The sequence below is a fragment of the Musa acuminata genome, chromosome BXJ2-11 (assembly GCF_036884655.1).
Source record: "Musa acuminata AAA Group cultivar baxijiao chromosome BXJ2-11, Cavendish_Baxijiao_AAA, whole genome shotgun sequence".
NCBI classification, from domain to species: Eukaryota; Viridiplantae; Streptophyta; class Magnoliopsida; order Zingiberales; family Musaceae; genus Musa; species Musa acuminata.
Genome location: NC_088348.1, coordinates 3,904,495 through 3,924,934, shown reverse-complemented (window position 1 = coordinate 3,924,934; position 20,440 = coordinate 3,904,495). Strand labels below are relative to the sequence as shown.

The following is a 20,440-nucleotide window of genomic DNA, read 5'->3' as shown; positions in this document are numbered from 1 at the left end:
ATTCTAAAGTTAAGCTCTTCTCCATTTCTAAGTTTGTTCATCTCAAAGTTTATTTCTTTTAATTAAGATATGCTCATAATTTGTACACTTAAGGATAAACTTATGACTACTCCTAATTATCACTCGTGGCTATTAAGTTATATATCTATATATATATATATCATTACGTCAAGAAAAGAAAGTGAAAGTGAAGAGAAGACTTCTCCACGTATTGTCATACCCATACACGGACACAAAACCCAATGCCTTGTGGACACCACCATTGGCCCCCATATTTTCTGCCAGTAGTCAGACAACTACGTTTGGGGTACGAAACAGAAAGGGTGACTGAAGGAACACACTTTTGTGATACCCATACGCTACCGTGTTCTTATATATCTCGTTAAAGCAGCCGCTGCTCCGATTGACCGTCGGATCCCATCCGTCCGTGATATGGAGGCCGCGCCACCGGCGGAGCTCATCGTCGTCGAGCGCGACCCCACGGGCGTCGCCGTTATTACCATCAATCGCCCCAGCTCTCTCAACTCGCTCACACGCCCGATGATGGTATTGCTCGCCGCCGCCATCAGGCGGCTCGACGCCGACCCGGCGGTGGGCGCGCTGGTGATCACCGGGAGGGGCCGGGCCTTCTGCTCCGGCGTCGATCTCACGGCCGCCGAGGAGGTGTTCAAGGGCGATGTCAAGGACGTGGACGCCAACCCCGTGGCCCAGATGGAGCGCTGCCGCAAGCCCATAATCGGGGCGGTGAACGGCTTCGCCGTTACCGCCGGTTTCGAGATCGCCCTCGCCTGCGACATCCTCGTCGCCGGGAAGGACGCCAAGTTCATTGACACCCACACCAGGTAACCGGCGGTTGTGCATCTTGGTCTTTGGTATGAGGGTTTAACTGAAAGATAGCATTTTTAGACGGATTTCCGAGCCAATAGGAATATATCTAAAAAATGGTGCTTTTAATTGTTGTGTCGGCCACCTTAGTTGAAGGTAAAAGGGAGAAGGCGAAGACGACGACTAATAATGTCATGTACATCCGCGCTAGGTTGTTCTATTTTCTGATCTTGATGAAAATGCCTAATTTCAAATCAAATGGAGCCATCGAATGATGTCCTAACCCCTAGTGATTAATCTCCCATGGTCCGTCCGTGCATGTTGATGAGGATATGATTCCCCCTGCTAAGGCAAATATGCGAATCGGTCAGCTACTTCTGATTCATTCTTCAATACATGGCTACTGTTACACCTGAAATCTTGTTTTATATACCATTTTGCATTTTCGATGAGGACTCCCATTGCTTTGAGGACTTTTTGGGCACCAACTTGAAGACTTCGGATAGAGTGTTGAGTTGAGGTCTTTGAGAGAAGGTTATTGGTGCGATGATGTTAGCAAAGCTTAAGGGGGTACTATGAGTGTTTGGTAGGAGAGATAATCGTAGAGATACATGTTAGCAAAGCTCAACCAGTCTGTCGAACTTATTGCTGAAAATTGGTCAAAAGCTGCTTGACTCTTCTAGCCTCAGCTGGTCCAGTCTTTAGTTGGCTTATTATGGTCAATTTCGACCAATTTGTCATTCTCCAAATAAGAAAAAAAGAAGAGGAGATGATCCATTTGAAACAAATATGTCGTATGTTCTCAATTCACCATCACAATTGTCATATGTCCACATCAATGCTTTTGAAATTTTATCAAATTTATATGTATGTCTGTCCATGCAAGTCCCCTGATTAATCTTTTACCAACCTTGATTGTATCCCTAGTTTATTTAATTGAAGCTAAGATAGACTTGATTGCCTGTTGTTTGACATAGAAAAAATGAAATTCACCAATAACTATGCAATAGCGCTTCAAGCGTAGGTGTAGCTCATGCATGGACTCAAACTTAAAGACTTATCACTGGTGCAACGATGCACTAAACACTGGAATGACTCATCAGAGATGCTATTCTTTTATAGTTAATGGTAAAAAATTTAATGCTTCAAAATGGGAAGTGAAGGAGAGGGAATTCATGTAACCATAAACTATTTTGGAGGGCATTAGTGCTAATATCAATTTCAGATGAGAGGATTATAAAAGCAAATGCATGTTCTTAAGAATCATTCATGAAAAAAATAAAAAACAGTTCAAAACTTAGAATTCTTTGCTTTACTATGTGATACTCATCATTTGCGAGTAGTTAGTTTTCTACTATTATAGGAACTCTCTCCCTCTCTCTCTCTCTCTCTCTCTCTCTCTCTCTCTCTCAGCACTTGATCTTACAAGCTTAATCACTTATTTTATGTTTTAAGTGACAAGCTTAAGTCAGGTGATTGTATGATATATGAGGTCCTTCAGTTTATAGTGTTAAAGCTAAGTCAAGCTTTGTGCTTGCTATTCTGCAACGGCACCTCCCCTGACTGGTTGGGCATGAAAATTTGTTGATCATTTTTTTATTGCTAAAATAGGTGTCTTACCAATTTTGATTGCAATAAGTGAATGACAATGTTCAACTTTGTCATCCTAGCTATTTGTAATATTTGACAGACTGAATAAGTACCCAAAGTAGCACTAACTTTGTGCAAACAGCCAAGTTATTCATGATTCACTAAATCCATTTAATCATTGTTAACAGACTCCCAGTTTTAAACTTTCTTTACCTTATACATGTAGATGTAAGCTTCGTACTTGTTATCTAATAAATGGAGGCGTCTGCTATTGTGAATTCGTAACCATGAGAAGCTTACAGGCACAATCAGATGCATTGATGTCAATAGTCATTCAACTGATAATGACGGTCTTATATTGAAGCTCGAGGAATCTGAATGCCTCGTATTCTTGTCATGGAACCTTTTGGTGTTATTTTTATTTGCTATTTGAGTTCTTGTCTAATAAAAAAAAAAATCTTGTTCCAGGTTTGGAATATTTCCATCGTGGGGCCTTTCACAAAAGCTCCCTCGCATTATCGGAATAAGTAGAGCACGAGAGGTATCACTTTCTGGCATGGCTATAACTGCAGAGATGGCAGAAAAGTGGGGCCTCGTCAAACATGTGGACAATGGTGAGGTGTTAAAGAAAGCGAAAGAAGTTGCACTGGCCATTTTAAGAAACAACAGGGACATGGTGTTGATGTACAAGTCAGTCATCAATGATGGTTTCAAATTGGATCTGGGTCATGCTCTTGCCCTTGAAAAGGTGATTCTTTTAATAATTTCTTTATATTTCTCTGTCACATTTGGCTAATAGGCCTTAAAATCCAAATTCAAATGCATAAAGGAAAAATTGTCAATTAGATTAACTGATCAAATTTAGGACCTACTATGTAGTATAATGATCTAATTGCTTGTAATGTAGGATCGGGCAACCTGTGTATGTAGCTCTTGTAATGGCAAGTCCTGGAATCTCTTTGAACGGATGCTGATGCACCTTCAAACTTCACAGGAACAATCCTAGGACAAAGTGTAGTTTGATTGACAAAGCGTAGTTTGTTTGTCAAAATCCCATTGGCAAAACAAGTCGGCGAACTAGACATCCCCCATGGATCACAAGTCCTTTCTATCCATTCCATGCATATGCTCATGGCTGATATTCAACCTAATGGGCCTTCCTTTGCACCAACTTTCGGACTTCATTAAGGCTACATGACTGATTCTTTGCCAGTAGAGGATGATAAAATTCTTGCAATGGAATTCCAGAACAATGAACCTTTCTCCTCTGTATATAATCTTGAAAATAGCAATCAGGCAGTGCAGCTTGTTATCTTTTATCATTTACTTTAATAGCTTATCCAGTTATTTTTCTGTTCCTAAACTATTTTTGGGTCTCATTACATGTTTCTTTTCTGACAAAATATTCAGGAGAGAGCTCATAGCTATTATAATGGCATGACCAGGGAGCAATTTGCAGCCATGCAGAAGTTTATATTAAGTCGAAGTTCAAAGTCTTCCAAGCTGTAGTTGTTTCACAATGTTCTATGTAAGATGTCATTGGTAATAAGCAGTTCTACAGCCACATGATTAATCTTTTCTTAATGTGGGTTGTAACAAATGTAATCTTGTATGCAAGTTCTTAAATAGCATGAAAATAAAACAATATTCAAATAGCTAAATCTTCCTTCTTCTTTTTTTGCAACAGTTTTTAGAAACTTCAGTATCAAAGAAACCACTTTGTTTAAAGTTGCCTGTGAAATGTTAAGAGTATCCTACTTAATGGTTTCACAAATCATGTAGAAACACATTTCTTGCTCATATTTGCAAGCCACTTTGAATGCATGCTTTTGAAGTTGAAATTTAGGTGATATATTATTTCTTTTATATTTGTATGTCATTCAGTGTAGTTTTATGTTGTCATTTACCAATTGTTGCATTAGAATATAATATTTTATATTTAATTATTGATTAAAAGAGAGAACTTTGTTAGTGCTTAGCATTCTTTTTTGAATATTGGATATTTGACTATATATATATCAACATCTAAGAATACATCATCGACACACCAAAAAAAAAAAAGGTTCAACTTATAATATTTGGACATCTAAATTTAGATTTTCTTGCATTTGTGATATTGCTTGCTAGATTGAAATATTAATTTTAAATTATTCGAACATCCTTAAATTAATATAAAGATTATTAATTTTCATCATATAAAAATCATGACAGTCCTCGCATTATGTTTTTCCTTCGTCTCTTAGCTCTCCTTTTATCGGCCTCTTTCATTCTCTCGTAGTGGAGTTATTCATTTCTTCCTCTTGTTTTTGTCTCAACGATTACGTAGTCTTTGGATTAGATCGAGAAATTTAGGTGATGTGAGACTAAACTTTTGGTGAGATATAAAATATGTCAATTGAGATTTTACTACCTCAAATTCTTAATAAGAGGATCTGATACATCATCGTTAAATTAATATTTTTATTAATATCCAACTAGATGCCAAATTTACTACTTATTTTAATTTTTCTTATAATATGACCATTGAACACACAAACAGTTACTTATGAGGATCCAATATCTTTTAGATTTGAGTTGGATACCTAAAATATTGTTTCCTCTGATAATATTATGTTTCATTTGGTATCATTGTACTATCCAATGCAATATTTTTCACAATTATTCATACTTTGACCCCTTTTGCTTTGATGCATTACTTTTTTAATGGATTAATATTAATTATTTTGAGATTTGTTCTAAATAATTTTTTTAATTAATTTCTCAACTTAATTAATATTTTAATTATTTCTATCTATCTAAACAATCCTTTTGAGATTTGTTCTAAATAATAATTTAAGTTCTTCTCGTTCATGGAAATGCATTGCAGTAAACATCAAACAGTTCTTCTCTCTGTCTCCACGGAGTTGTGGTCGAAACAGTTTCCAGTCCAACGTGAATAGGTATTCAATCATATCTCTTGTCATCATCTGAGGTCTCATCATGGATCAATCAAATATCTTCATCTTTTCTGCTGTCCTCTACCTGATCATCATCTTATCCATGGACATCTATCTATATTGCGCCAGAATACCTGTTGCAGTAGTAATCTTATCGTATGACGGCGACAAGTGCTCGTGCATGCATAGCTAAACCACTGGATTCCCCTCGGACTTAGGCAGGCATAGGCTTTTATCCTATCATCGCGTTGCACCGGGAAAAGATGCCATCCATCACATCTCTCATGGGCAATCATTTTGATATGTTCTTACGAGAGGCCCTAATGCACCTCCCTTCACACGTAAAATTATGATTGCTTTAGGCCGTGTTCATTGCTCTCGTTGCAGATTAGACAGGAAATAAGGGGGTCGTACCAGAACAAAGCTGTGTCACCGCTCTTGCAGAGGACCCATAGGTTGGTTGTGGTTCTTATTTAAAGTTGGCTGTTAGGAAGGAAGGACTACAAATGCTGGGGGGGGGAGAGAGAGCTCATGATCTGTATTGTCCCTAATAATTAGCAGATTCGAGCAGTGGTTGTCAGCTGGATCCCATGATCTAAAGATCTTTATCCGAATCTCTCTCTACAGGCAATATGCTTAATGATTCTTTGGATCAGGGCAATCTTTTTATTTCTTTGTGTGTGTTCTCATTCCTTTTCCTGTCCCCCCGTCAGCCACAGAAGGAAGGAAAAGTCTGGCATTTGATGAGAGGTATTATTGCATTTACAACTGTTCTTGCGGGAGTTGCGAAGGAAAATTTGTTGGGATCATATGCGACAATGATTTATGTTTAACATCAACAAACAAAGCAGATGTTCCATCGATCATCCATTGATATATGTGGTACAGCTTGGCTCTCGAGATCTGGCACCGGTAGGCTCCAGGCCAATGATCACTCTTGGCTTTTGGTGATGATAAGATACCAGCTTCATCTGGCTTTGCAAAGCTTGCGAATTGGACTGTTGCAGCTCCCGGTTGTGACGTGAGGTGGGTCTGAAAAGAAATCCCTGCTTGCCACAGCTTCCGATCTCACCGAGAGTGGAAACTTGTTTGAAGCTTGTCAAGAACCCTAGTTTTTCAGCTCAGCCAAAGCGGTCAGAGATGTCTAGTGCTCAGTTGAGGATGGACGGACAGGTTGTGGTGGGCCTTGTGGCCGATCGATGGAGGGAGAAAAGATGAAGATTAATCTGTCCCAACGTTGTCTCCTATGCGGTACTGTCTCGGTGGCTGTCGCTTCAGACGACTGAGGAATGGGTTTCGTCCCTTCCCAAAGGAACAATGTCAGATATCGAGAGGTAAAAAGATTCCAAGCAGATGATCTCCACCCTAATTTCAGAAACTACTTTGGCAATTCAGCAAACCATGATGTTGTGTTCATCGGAAGAGTATAAGCATGCATGCAACTATTGTTTCTGTGCCTGAACGAGATGAGACATCGATCTCCTTCATATTCACAGTGATTTTTTAGGTTTATGGTCATGTTCAAGATTAATCTTGGATTATTTACGTAAGAGAAAACAAAGCTTCGGACCAGCTTAGAACATCTACATTACCATGGGAATGTGGTCCTTCATGAATCTTCTTTTTCTGCCATTTGGGGGTATAAGTATATTATCCGGTTAGATTTTAGCTTCAGAGATGTCTTCTCTGTGGGCAATGCGAAGGAAGGAATCCTCTCTACTCATGAAAAGGAAGAAATGTCAAGAACTGGAATATGACAGCATTTCTTCTTTCTTTCTTTTTTTCTCTTTGCCAATGAGGAAGAAGAACATAAAATAAAAGTTAAGCAAACAGGGTGAGGCAAAAGGAAACATGATCATGCAGGAGGAGGGTGAAGAAAAGGCCTGTCATGGAGACCATCACATGGGGCTTGTATGCTTTCAGCTCCACTTCTCCTTGTGTGTCTCCATCACCAGCTAATCATTGCAAGCAATGGAAACAAAATAGAGTGGAAGACTACTCGTGATTAGTGGGTAGATATGGACTTAGAAAAGAACATTATTGATATGATTATGTGAGAAAACTGGATCCACCATTTTTGGAGTTTGTGCTTCACTACAGCATGGTATTTTCACCTGTGAAGTAAATATATGACTGACACAGTTCATGGGTTAAATAAGCTACTGAGTCATTACCTTGCAAGACTGTTGCTTCAGCAGATGAGATAGCCATGCATGTGAATTTTGTTGCATATCAAACAAGTTGGCTGAGTAATGATCACTTTATTATCCATGGCTTTTGTCAGCACCCATCAGAAAAGAAGTAAATACAAAACTCTTTTGTCCTTTTTCTTTTCTGACTCTGATTGAATCTGCCAACTTAGATGTTGCTGAATTTGGATCTCACTTGATCGTATATCATATATTTTTCTCCATTATTGACACAGCAGATATGACCAAGTCTGTAGCATTATCTCAGTATAAGCTACAGTGCAGTATTTATGTTTTGTCTGGATGTATCAGAAATCCCATTTGGTATATGAATCACACCAGATATAAGTTTGGTGATCCTTTTAGGATGACCAGCCAAAGTTGCTGCTATATTGAAATGAGAGATTGGGTTTGACAAACCAATAAAGTTTCATGGATATCAATGGGAACAAAACAGTTTCTCGAGAGAAGATGCTCTTCCTTTTTCTGATTCTCATCATTACAGAGTTAATAATGGAGGTTTGTACAAACTTGTCTCGCTGACTCTATCAGTAACTCGCAAATATTTGCTTGATGTTGCAGGTGGGTTTGAGCTTCTCATCATGAGATTCCAGAGTTGTGCTTTCTCATCTTCCTTGGCAAACTCATCTCCAAGTATCAGGTGAAGCAAGTTATGCCCATCGATGTGGAGATTCATATCCTTTATCATCACCTGAGTCGTCGAAACATGGAGACAGCTTTTCCTGTTGGTACTTCACCCTGGTCAAAGGCATTAGCAGCCGACGCTGATTTGTCAGAACTGTATCACACAGTTTCAAACATCGTGTTCTGTAAGGTCATCTGAACTTGGTGCAGTAAATAGATGGAAGAAAGCAGCTAAACAGCAACATTCTCCTTTAGCTAGTTTTCCTTCACGATGTGGTTTTCAGATAAGGTAACAGAGCTGGACTTTGCTAAAGATTTAGAGAGGAGATGAGCTAGAGAACAAAGAAAAGACGAGAGGATCTTGTATTATTTTCATGGGCAACATATAAAGAATAGGATGAACTGTGAAATGCCATCTACCACATGAAGCGGCAGCAGCAGCTTCTCCTTTAAAGAAAACGATGTGCAGACAATTTGACTGGAACAGGGAGGATGTATGAACTCATTCCACCACCAGACACATTTAAGCTGACTACTGACATTTTTGTCTGGAAACCTGCTAATTGCTCACACAAGGGAACCGGAGACCACATTGCCTTCTCCGGTGGGGCTACAGGAAACGGTACGCAAGGTGAACATGGAAGGGGTAACCTGATTTCGAGTGTTCACGAGTAGTCTCATCCAATTCACCTGATGACGGCAATCCACTTCCACATTGATTGCAGCAACTGCAACACCCACGTTTCTAAAGCTTGCAGATGAAAAGAAGCCATCAGCAAAAGCACTCCTCTGTTGCCGTACTCGCGCACTTTCGTAATGCCTGTTCACTTTTATGCAACAGTCGGGAGCGAGTGACAGGGACAACGAAAGCCGGTCAAATCTGCTTGGTAAAGAAGGAAGCATACCAGGGAGTCGAGGCAGTCTCGCAAACTTGATCTCAGAATATTGATTTACTACTTACTTGTGAAGAGATAAATCATGTTTACTGTACAATTATCAGAACTTAATTGAATCATTTTCCCCAATCTATTATTTTTGTTTTCTCTAGCTTGTTCGCCTTGTTTCTTAGCTCAATCTATAATTATGGTTTGTGTTGTTTCGTCATCATCCCCTTTGATTTCCTTTCCCAATCATTCTCTCTTTTTACTTCGAGTATTACTGCAACGGTCACCTTAACTGGTGACAGCAGAATCAGGGAGGTTGCCATGTCGATGGCCACATCGCAGCCGTCGACGGCCTAATGGCGCGATCTGGGCCATGTGATGGCAAGGGAACGGCCGAAGGCGATCGTTTGCTTCCGCTGCGGAGCGTTGCATGAGGCGACGGCGCGGGTAAAATGGTCAATTAACGTGAGAGATAAATACAGGCGCCGAGGCTCGTCGTGACGTGTCCTGTTGTTACCACCCGCCCTTTCCTATATAAGACTGCCCCGCCACCCTCCTTCGCTGTCCGCCTACCTTCCCCCTTCTCTTCCGGACCAGTTCGATCGATCGGAACTGAATCCCGCATTTGTACTACCTTCCCTTTCCCCTTCGTTGGAGGATTTCTGAGGTAAGAACCCTAATCGATTTCTGTTGCTTTCGGTTCTTTGGATCTTGGTATCGTCCGGTGAATCGGGCTCTTCTTGATGGAGGATGTGGCGACGGGACCTGGGTGTTTGTTGATCGATTTGATCGTTTTGGTGTTGCAGGAGATTGGAACATGGCTGGATATCTTAAGGGATTTAGGTCTTTGAGGCTTGGGATGACGATCTCGAATGGGGACGGGGATTCGGCAGCTAAGGATGGCAGAAGGGAGAGGAAGCGGAAGCGCCGGGCGGAGCCATCACTGGTTAAGTGGAAGACGGAGGGCGAGCAGAAGACCTACTCCTCCAAGCTCATCGAGGCCCTCCGGCGCGTGCGCCGATCATCTGCTACGGGAGCGGCGTCAGCGGCCACGGACCACTCGCGTAGCCGCGCCGTACGGGAGGCGGCGGACCGGGCGCTGGCGGCCGCGGCGCGAGGCCGGACGCGGTGGAGCCGCGCGATCCTCTGCGGCCGGACGCTCAAGCGCAGGGTCCTTCCGCGGGCCGGCCGACCGAAACCCGTCGGGCCGGCCCGGGCGGCGGAGAGGAGCAAGCCGCCGGCCCTGAAGACGAAGGCGAGGGTCCTAGGCCGGCTGGTCCCCGGCTGCCGCAAGCTGCCGTTGCCATCGCTTCTAGAGGAGGTATCGGACTACATCGCGGCGCTCGAGATGCAGGTCCGGGCCATGAGCGTGATCGCCGAGGCCCTCTCTGCCGTCGGCGGAGCCCCGTCACCGGCTCAAACGGAGGGGCCGATGTGAATCGGATGCGATCGCCGAAGGTCCTCCTCTTCTCCTCTCTATTTTTGCTGCTAATCTTTGATTTGCTGTCGCCGGTAGCTCCGCATTTTGTTTAGTATGTGCACTACTCTCTGGCTTTCGTCTTCTCCTTTCTTCTCTTTCGAAGGAGCTCCACTTCACATGTTACCCACGTGCACTCCACACATCATTTCATATTTGCATTCCACCTATTTCATCGATCAAGGAAGTGAGTTACCGCTGTAATTTATGGAAAGATAATATGTATATTGGTCTTGGTGGATTGGGACATAACTCTATGTATGTGTATATCTATTTGAGCCACATCCATCAGGGGTGGAGGTCAATTGGAACAATCATCATCATCTACTTACACTTGTGAGAGTCTTTGGATTCCCCTTGTTTGAGTGATGGAAGGAAATGTACATGTGCAAGTGGATAGAATTCATGTGAATCCGACTTTACGGCAAGGAGAGAGAAGCGTTCGAGGCATTGGATGGCTGGGTCCGAAGGCAAAGGTGAGGGTAACAAACTAAGCAGACGTAACTGTGTCAACTGCACAGCACATGGAAGTTGAGGAGGTTGAGAGTAGATCCATGTGAGGGGGTGTCATGGGTTCATGGTGCCCTCTCTCTGCCCTCTCTCTGCCTGTTGCCAACATGAGACATGTTTTTACTGCCATCACGATAACAGACTCCACGGAGGCTTCCAAGGGAGTGAGGAGAATATTAGCTGGCACCTTTAGAAAGATAATTTTATAAGATTAAAAATTAAAAAAAATACTTTTATTGAAGTAATCGAATTAAATATTTTATTTTTATAAATATAAAAAAATTAATATAATTTGTGAAAGTATAAAAATTGGGATGAGTAGTAATAGCCCGATCGGAGACTGCTCCTTTCCCTACGCACACCCGCACGGTCAAGCAGATCCAGGCCGTCCACCCTCTTGAGAGCTTCACCGACTCGACGTCTGCCGTCGAGAAGCGCCGTCGCTGCGGCCAGATCGAGTAGCTTATCGAGGAGGCCGAGGACGAGCTCAAACTCGTCGCCGAGATGATCGGTCCGTCCCTGCCTTCTTTCCTTCGTTATCATGCCGGTTCCTTTTGCTTGAGATCGGTCTCATGGCACTCGATCCCTGTCTGCGACTTGAGGCTTTTAAGTTTGAGAGTTTATGTGCGTTCTTTTCGTTGCTAATTTTGATCTTGGATGGAAATTCTTCACAAATTTAGTGGAAAATAAGTAGATTTTTAGGGTTAGTGTGCTGTAGAGATGACTTCCAAAGAAAAAAAAAAAAAGATCCGTCTTTTCTTTTCCATTTTTCTTTTAGGGAATATCTGAAGGTCATCGACCGGATGTTTGGTTCTGATTTCATGTTCATTTGGTTGGATATGTCACTTAAGGTGGAAATTGTCTTTGAAAGCATCAGACAAGAAATTTAGGCATGGGTGACTTTTGCATTTCCAGTTTGTTCTGCTGGTGTTGGATCCAGCCATCGAGTTGGTCAGGATGGATAGTAATTCTGTGATGGGAAGACTGAGTTCCCCTTCCCTAAACTTTGTGTTGCTTTGTGGAAAATTCCATTGGCAATTATCATGAACTGTGTTCTTCGCATGAGCAGCCTAGGGACATATCTCTTCCTTTAGGAAGCAGTTTTGGTAGAAGAGTTGCCCAATGTTTAAATTAAATTTTCTTTCATTGAGGTACTTGATCTGTCATTACTCCATTTAAACATGATAATTTTGAAATATTAGTGGGAAGTTGCAATTTTTCTAATGTCTTAATTTAGTGCTATGTTGAAATTAAGAAAAGATTTGAATAGACTTATAAGCTTTACATGTGCCTGCAACCATTAATTTGTGTTTATGTATCTTTATCCAGCGGTGTAGGCTCAACAAAATTAAGATATTAGAGTCGACCTAGTGTTGAGTATGATAAGGGGATTGAGTAGAAAAGGACTATTTGTGGATGGATTTGTATGGTACATCTTGGTATGGATCTACCATTGTGTTGGACCTCTCATGCACCATGATAGGATTTGATTTTGGATTATGTTGGTTCTTGACACTTGAATGGGGAAGATTGTAGTGTATCCCACATCAAAAGTGGGAGAAGACTTGAATGGGTTTATGAGGATTAGATGAATTCCTACCATTAACTTAGACAAAAGTAATTTTTACCAGTGATTCAATTTAAATAAAGTTGATGGGTCATGGGTCATGACAATTTTAGTTACAATTCGATTTGATATTTAGGACCAGAAATATGTTGGATGACGTTGTCAATTTACCTAGACTGGGAGTCATACAATATGCTTCTCGAAAGAGTATCCAACCATGGATTCCTTATACTTCTATTTGGCCCAAATTTCTCTGAAAACACTCTTAGAATAGAATATAGCGGCATGCTTCTGACAAAGTAGATTTGATTGTTATCTTGAGACTTCACTCATTCAGCTTATTTCTTCAGTGGAATGCTTTTGGTCTAGCATCAACAAGCTGTTATTGTTTATTTCTTCTGCTCATGCTTTGAGGGTTAACAACATCTTAGAACAATTGTCAGAAGAATAAAAAAGAAAACAGGTATTCTGGTTTGCATCATCTTATAATAGCCTTTAAAAATGCCTTCGCAGGGTCTCCTGTGAGATGTCATCTCGCTGGTAGAGACCAGGGAACAGCGGTTGACTTGGGACCAAATGCCCGTCCTCCACCAAGCATTGGGCCGCAGCTATTTGATTGGGTTGGGACTGTGCTTGGGAGGCGTACATGGTGATCTGAGCTTGTGTCTCAGCTAGCTCACGTTGAACGACACTAATCTCCCTCTGCAACATTGAGATGAACCCAACACTCCCATAAACCGGATCCTGCACACGCCAGTAGGCCTCCATCGCAATGGCATCTGCGGCTTGTCTTCTGTGCTCCACTGGAATTTGCTGCGAGATGCACATTCTGATGTCAGTATCTTCTTAAAATGTGGCACACAACTTCGATGCCTTTACTGTTAGTTTTATGACTTGGTAAGGGTGTCTTTAAGATTATAAGGAAATATTTCCCACAGAATTCTAGACATGCAAGGTTGAATTGTCATCGTGAAGAGGGTATACGTTATTCTATTAGTGATGTTACTGATAACTACTTGTTGGTTGATTGCAGGTTCTCCAATAGAACAATACAGTGAGGCAGCTGCAATCAGGGAAGGTCTCCAGTATCTTTTTAAGAGATAAAAATGCAAGGAATGCATGTTGAAGCAGATCCAAAGACGACGATCTACATCTAAGACATACTGTGGACTTCAAATTCTCACAAGTATACTGGCAAGGTAATAGGATTGTTAACTAGTTGGCAAATTGTCAAACCGATACAATTAGTGTTTTTGGGACCGGAATGATTCTTTTAATCTTTGTACTCTGATGTGAAGGTAGTAGGATTATTAACTAGTTGGCAAAATGTCTAACCTATAAAATTAGTTTGTCGGGACCGGAATGACTCATTTTATCTTTATACTCTGATGTAAAGAGAGATTTTTTAATCCGTTTTGCAAAGTAATATATTTTCTTTTTAATGAAAAAAATCGTATTGAGATAGTTGGATTGTTACATTAGCAGCCTAACTTGGACTAAGAAACTAATCACTACTGGGAGAAAACGAGGTGTTCATCACCGCTAAAATTACACTAATTTTGCTAATATTAATTCAGATATAAGCTCCTTCCAAAACACCATCATCATCATCATCATCACCATTAGCAACATCATTTTTTGATGGACTCACATCAGTTTTTTCTTCATTTTCTTATATTTGAACCTGCTAAATTCTTCCCTTGTATATCAAATTAAATAAGTCTTAGAGTTGCAGCAAATTCTATCAAAATAACATAGAAATTGCAGCAGTTCACTGTAGTTGTGATCATGAACTGGTGATTGCAACCACAAGGAGAAGTGTTGGAGGAAGAACACAAACCTGCAGCATTCGAGCGACGTTGCTGGCCCCAAAGATTCTGTGAACGCAGGCAAATCTATGGGGGTTGGCGGAGGGGAAGTAGGGCGCCAACGCGCAGTCCTCACAGCATCTCCTCCTCAGATACCGACACGCCGCGCATCGACTTGGATTCGACATGGCGGCTCACGTTGTCGGCCCTTCTTAGATTGACCTGTAGATCCCCCCAAAATCTATTACTGAATTTTCTGTTAGATTTTCTGCTGATCCATTGAGATCCTCGTGGAGATTTATTGCGACGGAGGGAGCTCCCCATCAAGGAAAGCTCAACGGCTAGTGATTTGAACAGGAGAGGGAAGAACATGGTATGTGAGCAGGAGCGGTCAAACTTCCTTCAAGTCAACGTTCAATTTTTAGCACATTTTTTAATCAATTTAATCCAGTATATATATATATATATATATATAACGTCAGAACATGGCACGTTCTTAGCATCCACAGCTGCTGACCTGACAGTGTATGTCACGTGGCGTTATCCAAAGAAAACTTGAGAACATTCCTATGAGGGATCCGATGTCCACATCTGCGTCGTTGGAACCGGTTTAGATCACCGAGTTCCCGCGGATCATCTGCTGGCTTCCTCTTCCTTGCTATTTCATCACCTCTCTCTTCTCTCTCTCTTTTTCATAATTTATATTTATTTTTCCGTCTTTATATTTACTTTGTTTGAGCCTCACCGACACACCTTCGAATCCTCCTCGTACGGAAACCCTAATCCCATCCGTCTTCTTCCGCTTACCCTAATCTCTCGCCCTTTCTCTCTAGGATTTGAGGAGGAGTTGTGTCGTTTTTTGTGTGGAGTGGGCGATATGCCGGTGCCATTATCTGGATTTGATCGAACGATTCGTTTCATGGGGAAAAAATGGTATGAGCTGCCGATCTAACTTGGTTGTTTGGTAGGGGGGTTGTTCTTGCATAAATTCTTGTCCGATTTGACGCATCTTGGCGGCGTTTGTCTTGCAAAGCTCCGTCTTTTTCCCTTTCCCATAAAAGATATATTTTTTTTCTAAGATAAAAGATCTGGTCTTTTCGGTTTGAGGAAGAACATTGGGTTTCCTAGGAGATGCATCAGCTGCATTTTGAGATTTTGGGATGTTAATTCTCGATTTCAGGCATTAGAGTTTGTCTTTCTTTGGGGCATGATTCTAAATTTAACTGATTTATGCAGGAAGATGTGATTTTTGAGATGATTGGCGGCGTTCTAAATGGTTATTCGTAGATATGCTGACGATATTGTACAGGTTGCGTTGCGGCTTTAAAGGATAAGGGAGTAAGAAGCTTCTTTTGTGATTAGTAGTTTTGAATTTTGTTTATCATGGATGCACAGAGATCAATCGAGAGAGATGTTGTTGTGGATCTGGAAAGTGGCATGAATGCACTAATCAACCAACGAGAGGGAGCAAAAGATGTGGACTTGAGTGCGGGGCATGGGAGAAGAGTGATGAATAAGGGATTGGGTGGTCTTATGGGCATTGATGGGTTCATGCATGTTGAAGAAGCTGCGAAATCAGCAAACATTATGACGAGTTTTTCTGCGCTTCCTCTCACAAATGCTGAAGCTTCAGTGGACAAGAGGGACAGAGGAAAGGAAGGCCCAAACCTGTTGGAGAAGAAGGTGGGAGCCGAGAAGACTAAAAAGAAGGGCTGTAAGAAGCCTCCAAAACCTCCCCGGCCTCCCAAGTCACCACCTTTGGATGCTGCTGATCAGAAGCTGATAAAGGAGATCTCTGAGCTTGCCATGATGAAGCGGGCAAGGATCGAGCGAATGAAACTGAAGATGAAGAATGCCAAGTCAACATCTTCTAATGGCAACTTGTGTGCCTTGGTTGTTACCATTCTTTTCTGCCTTGTTATAATCTGGCAAGGTATACTGCATCCTTGATTTTCGATGCCCATGAATTATCTGGAAAGTTGTTACTTATAATACAACGAGTGGAAAATTGTATCTACTAACTGGTACACAATCTTCTGAAGAATTTGTTCCTCTTTGACATATATATTCATGTCCTTTGTTTATCAAATGTTGATGTTGGATCCCTTCAAATAGCACAGATAGAGTATTCTACTAATTGTCATCGTCTATGTGCATTGGCGCAGAAAAGGAATTTGTCGACTAGTCCACCACTAGGCACAAGAATAACTTGTTTATTCTGCTTGATATCCATACATACATAACCTGAGATTCTTGCTGATCTAACAACACAATATTGAACAAGAATAGGAAAAACTGAAGCTTTGTGCTTTTCCTTTCCCTCTTAATCTGTTATTTCTTCTGTGTGTTGGATGTTGAGAGTGATACTACCATAAATCAAGTCCAAGGTTGCACCAGAATAACATGATTAATCAGAGTCAATAAAACAAGAAACAAATTTTCACCTGGTCTTCAAATGAGTCGACCACTCCATCTTTTGGTCACTGTGAATTGACAGTGAGGATATTTTAACAGAAAGGTTTATGTATATTGATATGCAAAACTATCTACCAATAGTTTATGCTTTATTCCGGAGTGACCAAGTCATGACATCATCAAGAAGATATGTATAATAACAATATGAAGAAAAATATATTTGCTTGGAATATGACATTAATATTTAGATAACAATTCTTCTGTCATTTGAGAAGTTTCTTTTGTCTATTTTGGAAATGGGAATACAGCTTCGGCTTCACTAGTATAGAATTGAAATCCTCCTTGAAGGAAATTGTATTTAGAAATGATAATCGACAGTAGGAGTAAAGAATTGCTATGAATCTAAGACCACCTTGGTGCATATCGTCGTGCATGTTTGTTAGAATCCATATATTGATCAACACTTGCAATTTTATTATCTTTTTTCCTGCAACTTCTATAACTGTATGTTATATTCAGTTACGTCGTTTGGGTTAATTTGGTCGATATGGCTTACCTGCTGCAAATTTTTGTCTGTTTTTATCCCATTCATTCAATAGAATCTTTTCATTTTATAGAGGAGTTTTTTTTTAGGATTTCCATGTGGTACTTGGGCCATCTGTCTAATTTTAAGCCTTTCCAATGACATGTATGACCAGCAACTTAATCACCATACAAAGACTATATTATACTTTGTTGAATATGGTTTAAGCTTACTGAGCTTAATAAATAGGCATTTATGGATTTTGTGTCTTTAACTATTCTAAGAATGGTTTTGGATGATTTTACTCTGGTCCTATCAAAAGAAGGGGCAGCTGAAAGTGGTGCAGCTGGACACAGAATCAATGTTCAATTTTTGTTTTCTAAGCCAATAATAATATCTGGGTGCTATGGGATAAAGATGGTTAACCTTTCTCAGATGCCTAAACAGCCATCTATGGTGTCAATGCTCATAGCTTTTGTTTTCCTTGCAATATCTAACCCCAAATTATGGCTGACAATTGATTCAGATTGTTTATGTGTCTTCTTCAATCATGTATCGAGTTTAATCATGTTCACTACCATAGCTTTCCTTTTGTTACTGTCATGTATTATTTATGATATTGGTAACAATTTTTTTCCAATTTGTTAAGGTTTAATTGATTTAGATTTTAGCATATTCAGATTCAATTTGATTTGGCTTAGTTAAAGTGCATTAAACTGCTTATTAGTTTGATTTCATCTTTGTTAATATTTGGTTGGGTTAAGGTTTAATTAAGTTTGATCTTGGTGCATTGAGATGTAAGCTGACTTGAATTTAGTTAATGACATTAAACTGCTCATTAGTTTCATGAATATTATGCTGAATGCATGATTATATAAGTTAGAAACAGCCAGGTCCAATGTAGGCTGGAAATAAATTAAAGCAAGCTCTATCTGTTTTGCGTCTCCACCATTTGTGTCTTGGTTTATGACTTTTGGTTGTTTATATAGCAATAAGCACTGAAGGCGAAAATATTAAAATAGTTTCTTAGGATTAAACTGTGGTATCTTTCTATTTATGTCCGCAAAATGGTATATTGCTTACCCTGTGCACTATGGATCATGAAACAGTCATTTTTGGATCAAGTGTTTTTATTTTTATACTAAAAATTAGTTATTTGATGATTGCATATTGAATAGGACATTTTGTGCGGTAGGTTCTGTATTCTTTAGTTGCAGAAGTTTATGATGAAAAGTTCGACAAGCTTCCATAATATTGGGGTTATGCCTTTCCAATATAATCATTAAATAACTGACGAAAATCTCGATTATGAACCTGTGGAGATCAGTGGAATAATGGCATTATATTTTTCACTAATTGGTTTACGTGTCACCTAAATTATTAATCATTCAATCGTGTCGATGCTTAAACTTTATAGGAGCTCTGCTATTGCAAGTTATGATGTACTTGGATCCTGCACAGCTAACAACTAATTGGTGAAGCTTCTTCTATCCATACTATTGTCATGGTTCTGATAGGAGCATGGTTCTGACAGGAGCTTTCTCTGGAGGCAATTCTACTGCTGGATTTCATGGTTCCCCTGAATCTTCCCTAAGGATTGGCAGTGGATTGATCTCCGTTCGAATCCACAAGAAGGCCTCGGAAAATGGCCGTAATATGCCTTACTCAGCTACTCCAAAGTATGGTGCTCTTTTGGTTTCACTGTTTGTAATTATCTATGTTAAATCTTTATTTGGAAGAGTTATGTCTAATCTTTAAATCATTCCACCCACATAGCGATAAACGCAACTACTGATCATGGCAAGAACAGTCTGAACTATACTATTCTGTTACTAATTTCTGTGGCATGTTTACTTGTGATTGCAGTAACGGGGAACCAGTTTCTTGATGAGATTACCATTTGAAAGCGAGCAGACTTCTGAAGATTCAAACTCAAATCCTGCAATCCCAGAGATAGTAACCTTCATCAGACCTTGTTCTAAACGACTTATTTCTCCTTTTTCTTCTTTTATTTTTCGGAGGCCGATATCTGCATTGTGTTTTCTCGTTATTATGGTTTGTACATATGAGCAGACAACTCCTTTCAGAACACATGCATTTTGTAAATGATAGGAAGCTCCTGCTATTTGTTCTTGCCTTCAACTACTTGTCCTTGCAACTTTTGGCATGTTCTTGAGCAGATGACCTTTGTTCATGTTCTTTGATCTTTTGCCCTCATGTTTAGATTCTTGATATTCTAAAAGAAACTCAGGATTATTTTTAGTAAAAAAATAATTAAGGTAACATTTCCGGTAATAAGTTTTTGGTGTTGGAATTACATTTATTAAGAAAATATAAAGATATTTATTGTATCAAGAAATGAAATATATTAAAGACCTATAGAAAAATAAATCAAATTAATTATTGATTAAATAATTTTTTTGAAAAGAGTGATTCATATTGTATATGGGGTCTATATAAATTTCACATGTTACTGAAATATATAGAGTATTTTAGTGAAATATAAAATATTTTACTTTGTTCTACTTTTTTGTGTGTGATAGTTTCATCTCTTTTCTTTAGCTGGTTCAATATTTGGTTTTAGAGCTTAGGTTTAGGTATCACTTATTCTTAAGTACCATTCAACTCCAAATTCTTAGATTGACAAAAGAAAATGAAGATTTTTCTAAGCTTCTTATATGGAAGTTTATAGATGGATTTGTTGAACCAAATCAAACAAAAAAAAGCAATGTTTGAGATCATCGTTTCAATAAATACTTCAAAAGAGGCTTAGGAAATGTTTCAAAAAGTATTTGGTAGTGTCAATAAGGTAAAAAAGCTTGGTTTGTAAATTTTAAGAGCTGAGTTTGAAAAATTACAACAAATAACTGAAGAAAGTTTATGAACAAAAACTTACAAAAAAAGAAGAAGAAAAATATATAGAACAAGCATTATAAACTAAGCTTACTCTTAAAAATAAACATAAATCAAAATCTCAAAACGAAAAATGTGGTAGACAAAGAGGAAGGGGTGACAAAAATCAGACTAATCAAAAATCTCAAAACAATGAAGGTGGTGGAGCTTGTGGTCGA

At 39.8% G+C, this 20,440-nt stretch overlaps 3 protein-coding genes across 5 annotated transcripts; 2 read left to right on the top strand and 1 right to left on the bottom strand.

Annotated features, from left to right (window-relative positions):
* The first annotated feature begins 395 nt into the window (after positions 1 to 395).
* Positions 396 to 4,076, top strand: LOC103970433 (probable enoyl-CoA hydratase 1, peroxisomal). Its single transcript, XM_009384209.3, has 3 exons — positions 396 to 842; positions 2,884 to 3,163; positions 3,826 to 4,076. The coding sequence occupies exons 1-3, from the start codon at positions 433 to 435 to the stop codon at positions 3,922 to 3,924; spliced, it is 789 nt and encodes a 262-aa protein (XP_009382484.2). The 5' UTR covers positions 396 to 432; the 3' UTR covers positions 3,925 to 4,076.
* A 5,514-nt stretch (positions 4,077 to 9,590) lies between these two features.
* LOC135581831 (transcription factor bHLH149-like) lies at positions 9,591 to 19,511 on the top strand. Of its 3 annotated transcripts, none has more exons than XM_065134066.1 (6): positions 9,591 to 9,736; positions 9,876 to 10,527; positions 13,137 to 15,364; positions 15,668 to 16,364; positions 18,904 to 19,048; positions 19,236 to 19,511. In XM_065134066.1, exon 2 carries the CDS (start codon positions 9,887 to 9,889, stop codon positions 10,505 to 10,507), a length of 621 nt encoding a protein of 206 aa, XP_064990138.1. In that variant the 5' UTR covers positions 9,591 to 9,736; positions 9,876 to 9,886; the 3' UTR covers positions 10,508 to 10,527; positions 13,137 to 15,364; positions 15,668 to 16,364; positions 18,904 to 19,048; positions 19,236 to 19,511. The 3 variants fall into 3 exon arrangements, with proteins under 3 accessions (XP_064990138.1, XP_064990137.1, XP_064990136.1); XM_065134065.1 differs by having other exon boundaries at positions 9,876 to 11,567; XM_065134064.1 differs by lacking the exons at positions 9,591 to 9,736; positions 9,876 to 10,527 and having other exon boundaries at positions 15,063 to 15,364; positions 15,668 to 15,740; positions 15,827 to 16,364.
* On the bottom strand, positions 13,119 to 14,619 carry LOC135626304 (LOB domain-containing protein 24-like). The gene is made up of 2 exons (XM_065131519.1): positions 14,464 to 14,619; positions 13,119 to 13,436 (listed from the first exon to the last, which is right to left on the bottom strand). Exons 1-2 carry the CDS (start codon positions 14,617 to 14,619, stop codon positions 13,119 to 13,121), a joined length of 474 nt encoding a protein of 157 aa, XP_064987591.1.
* Positions 19,512 to 20,440: the final 929 nt, after the last annotated feature.

Coding starts and splice junctions, on each gene's coding strand:
- LOC103970433 (XM_009384209.3), top strand. CDS start 433: ATGGAGGCCGCGCCACCGGCGGAGCTCATCGTCGTCGAGCGCGACCCC. Junction 843..2,883: donor TTCATTGACACCCACACCAG/GTAACCGGCGGT, acceptor ATCTTGTTCCAG/GTTTGGAATATTTCCATCGT. Junction 3,164..3,825: donor ATGCTCTTGCCCTTGAAAAG/GTGATTCTTTTA, acceptor CAAAATATTCAG/GAGAGAGCTCATAGCTATTA.
- LOC135626304 (XM_065131519.1), bottom strand. CDS start 14,619: ATGTCGAATCCAAGTCGATGCGCGGCGTGTCGGTATCTGAGGAGGAGA. Junction 13,437..14,463: donor ACGTCGCTCGAATGCTGCAG/GTTTGTGTTCTT, acceptor TGCATCTCGCAG/CAAATTCCAGTGGAGCACAG.
- LOC135581831 (XM_065134064.1), top strand. CDS start 15,705: ATGGTTATTCGTAGATATGCTGACGATATTGTACAG. Junction 15,741..15,826: donor ATGCTGACGATATTGTACAG/GTTGCGTTGCGG, acceptor ATGGATGCACAG/AGATCAATCGAGAGAGATGT. Junction 16,365..18,903: donor CCTTGTTATAATCTGGCAAG/GTATACTGCATC, acceptor TGGTTCTGACAG/GAGCTTTCTCTGGAGGCAAT.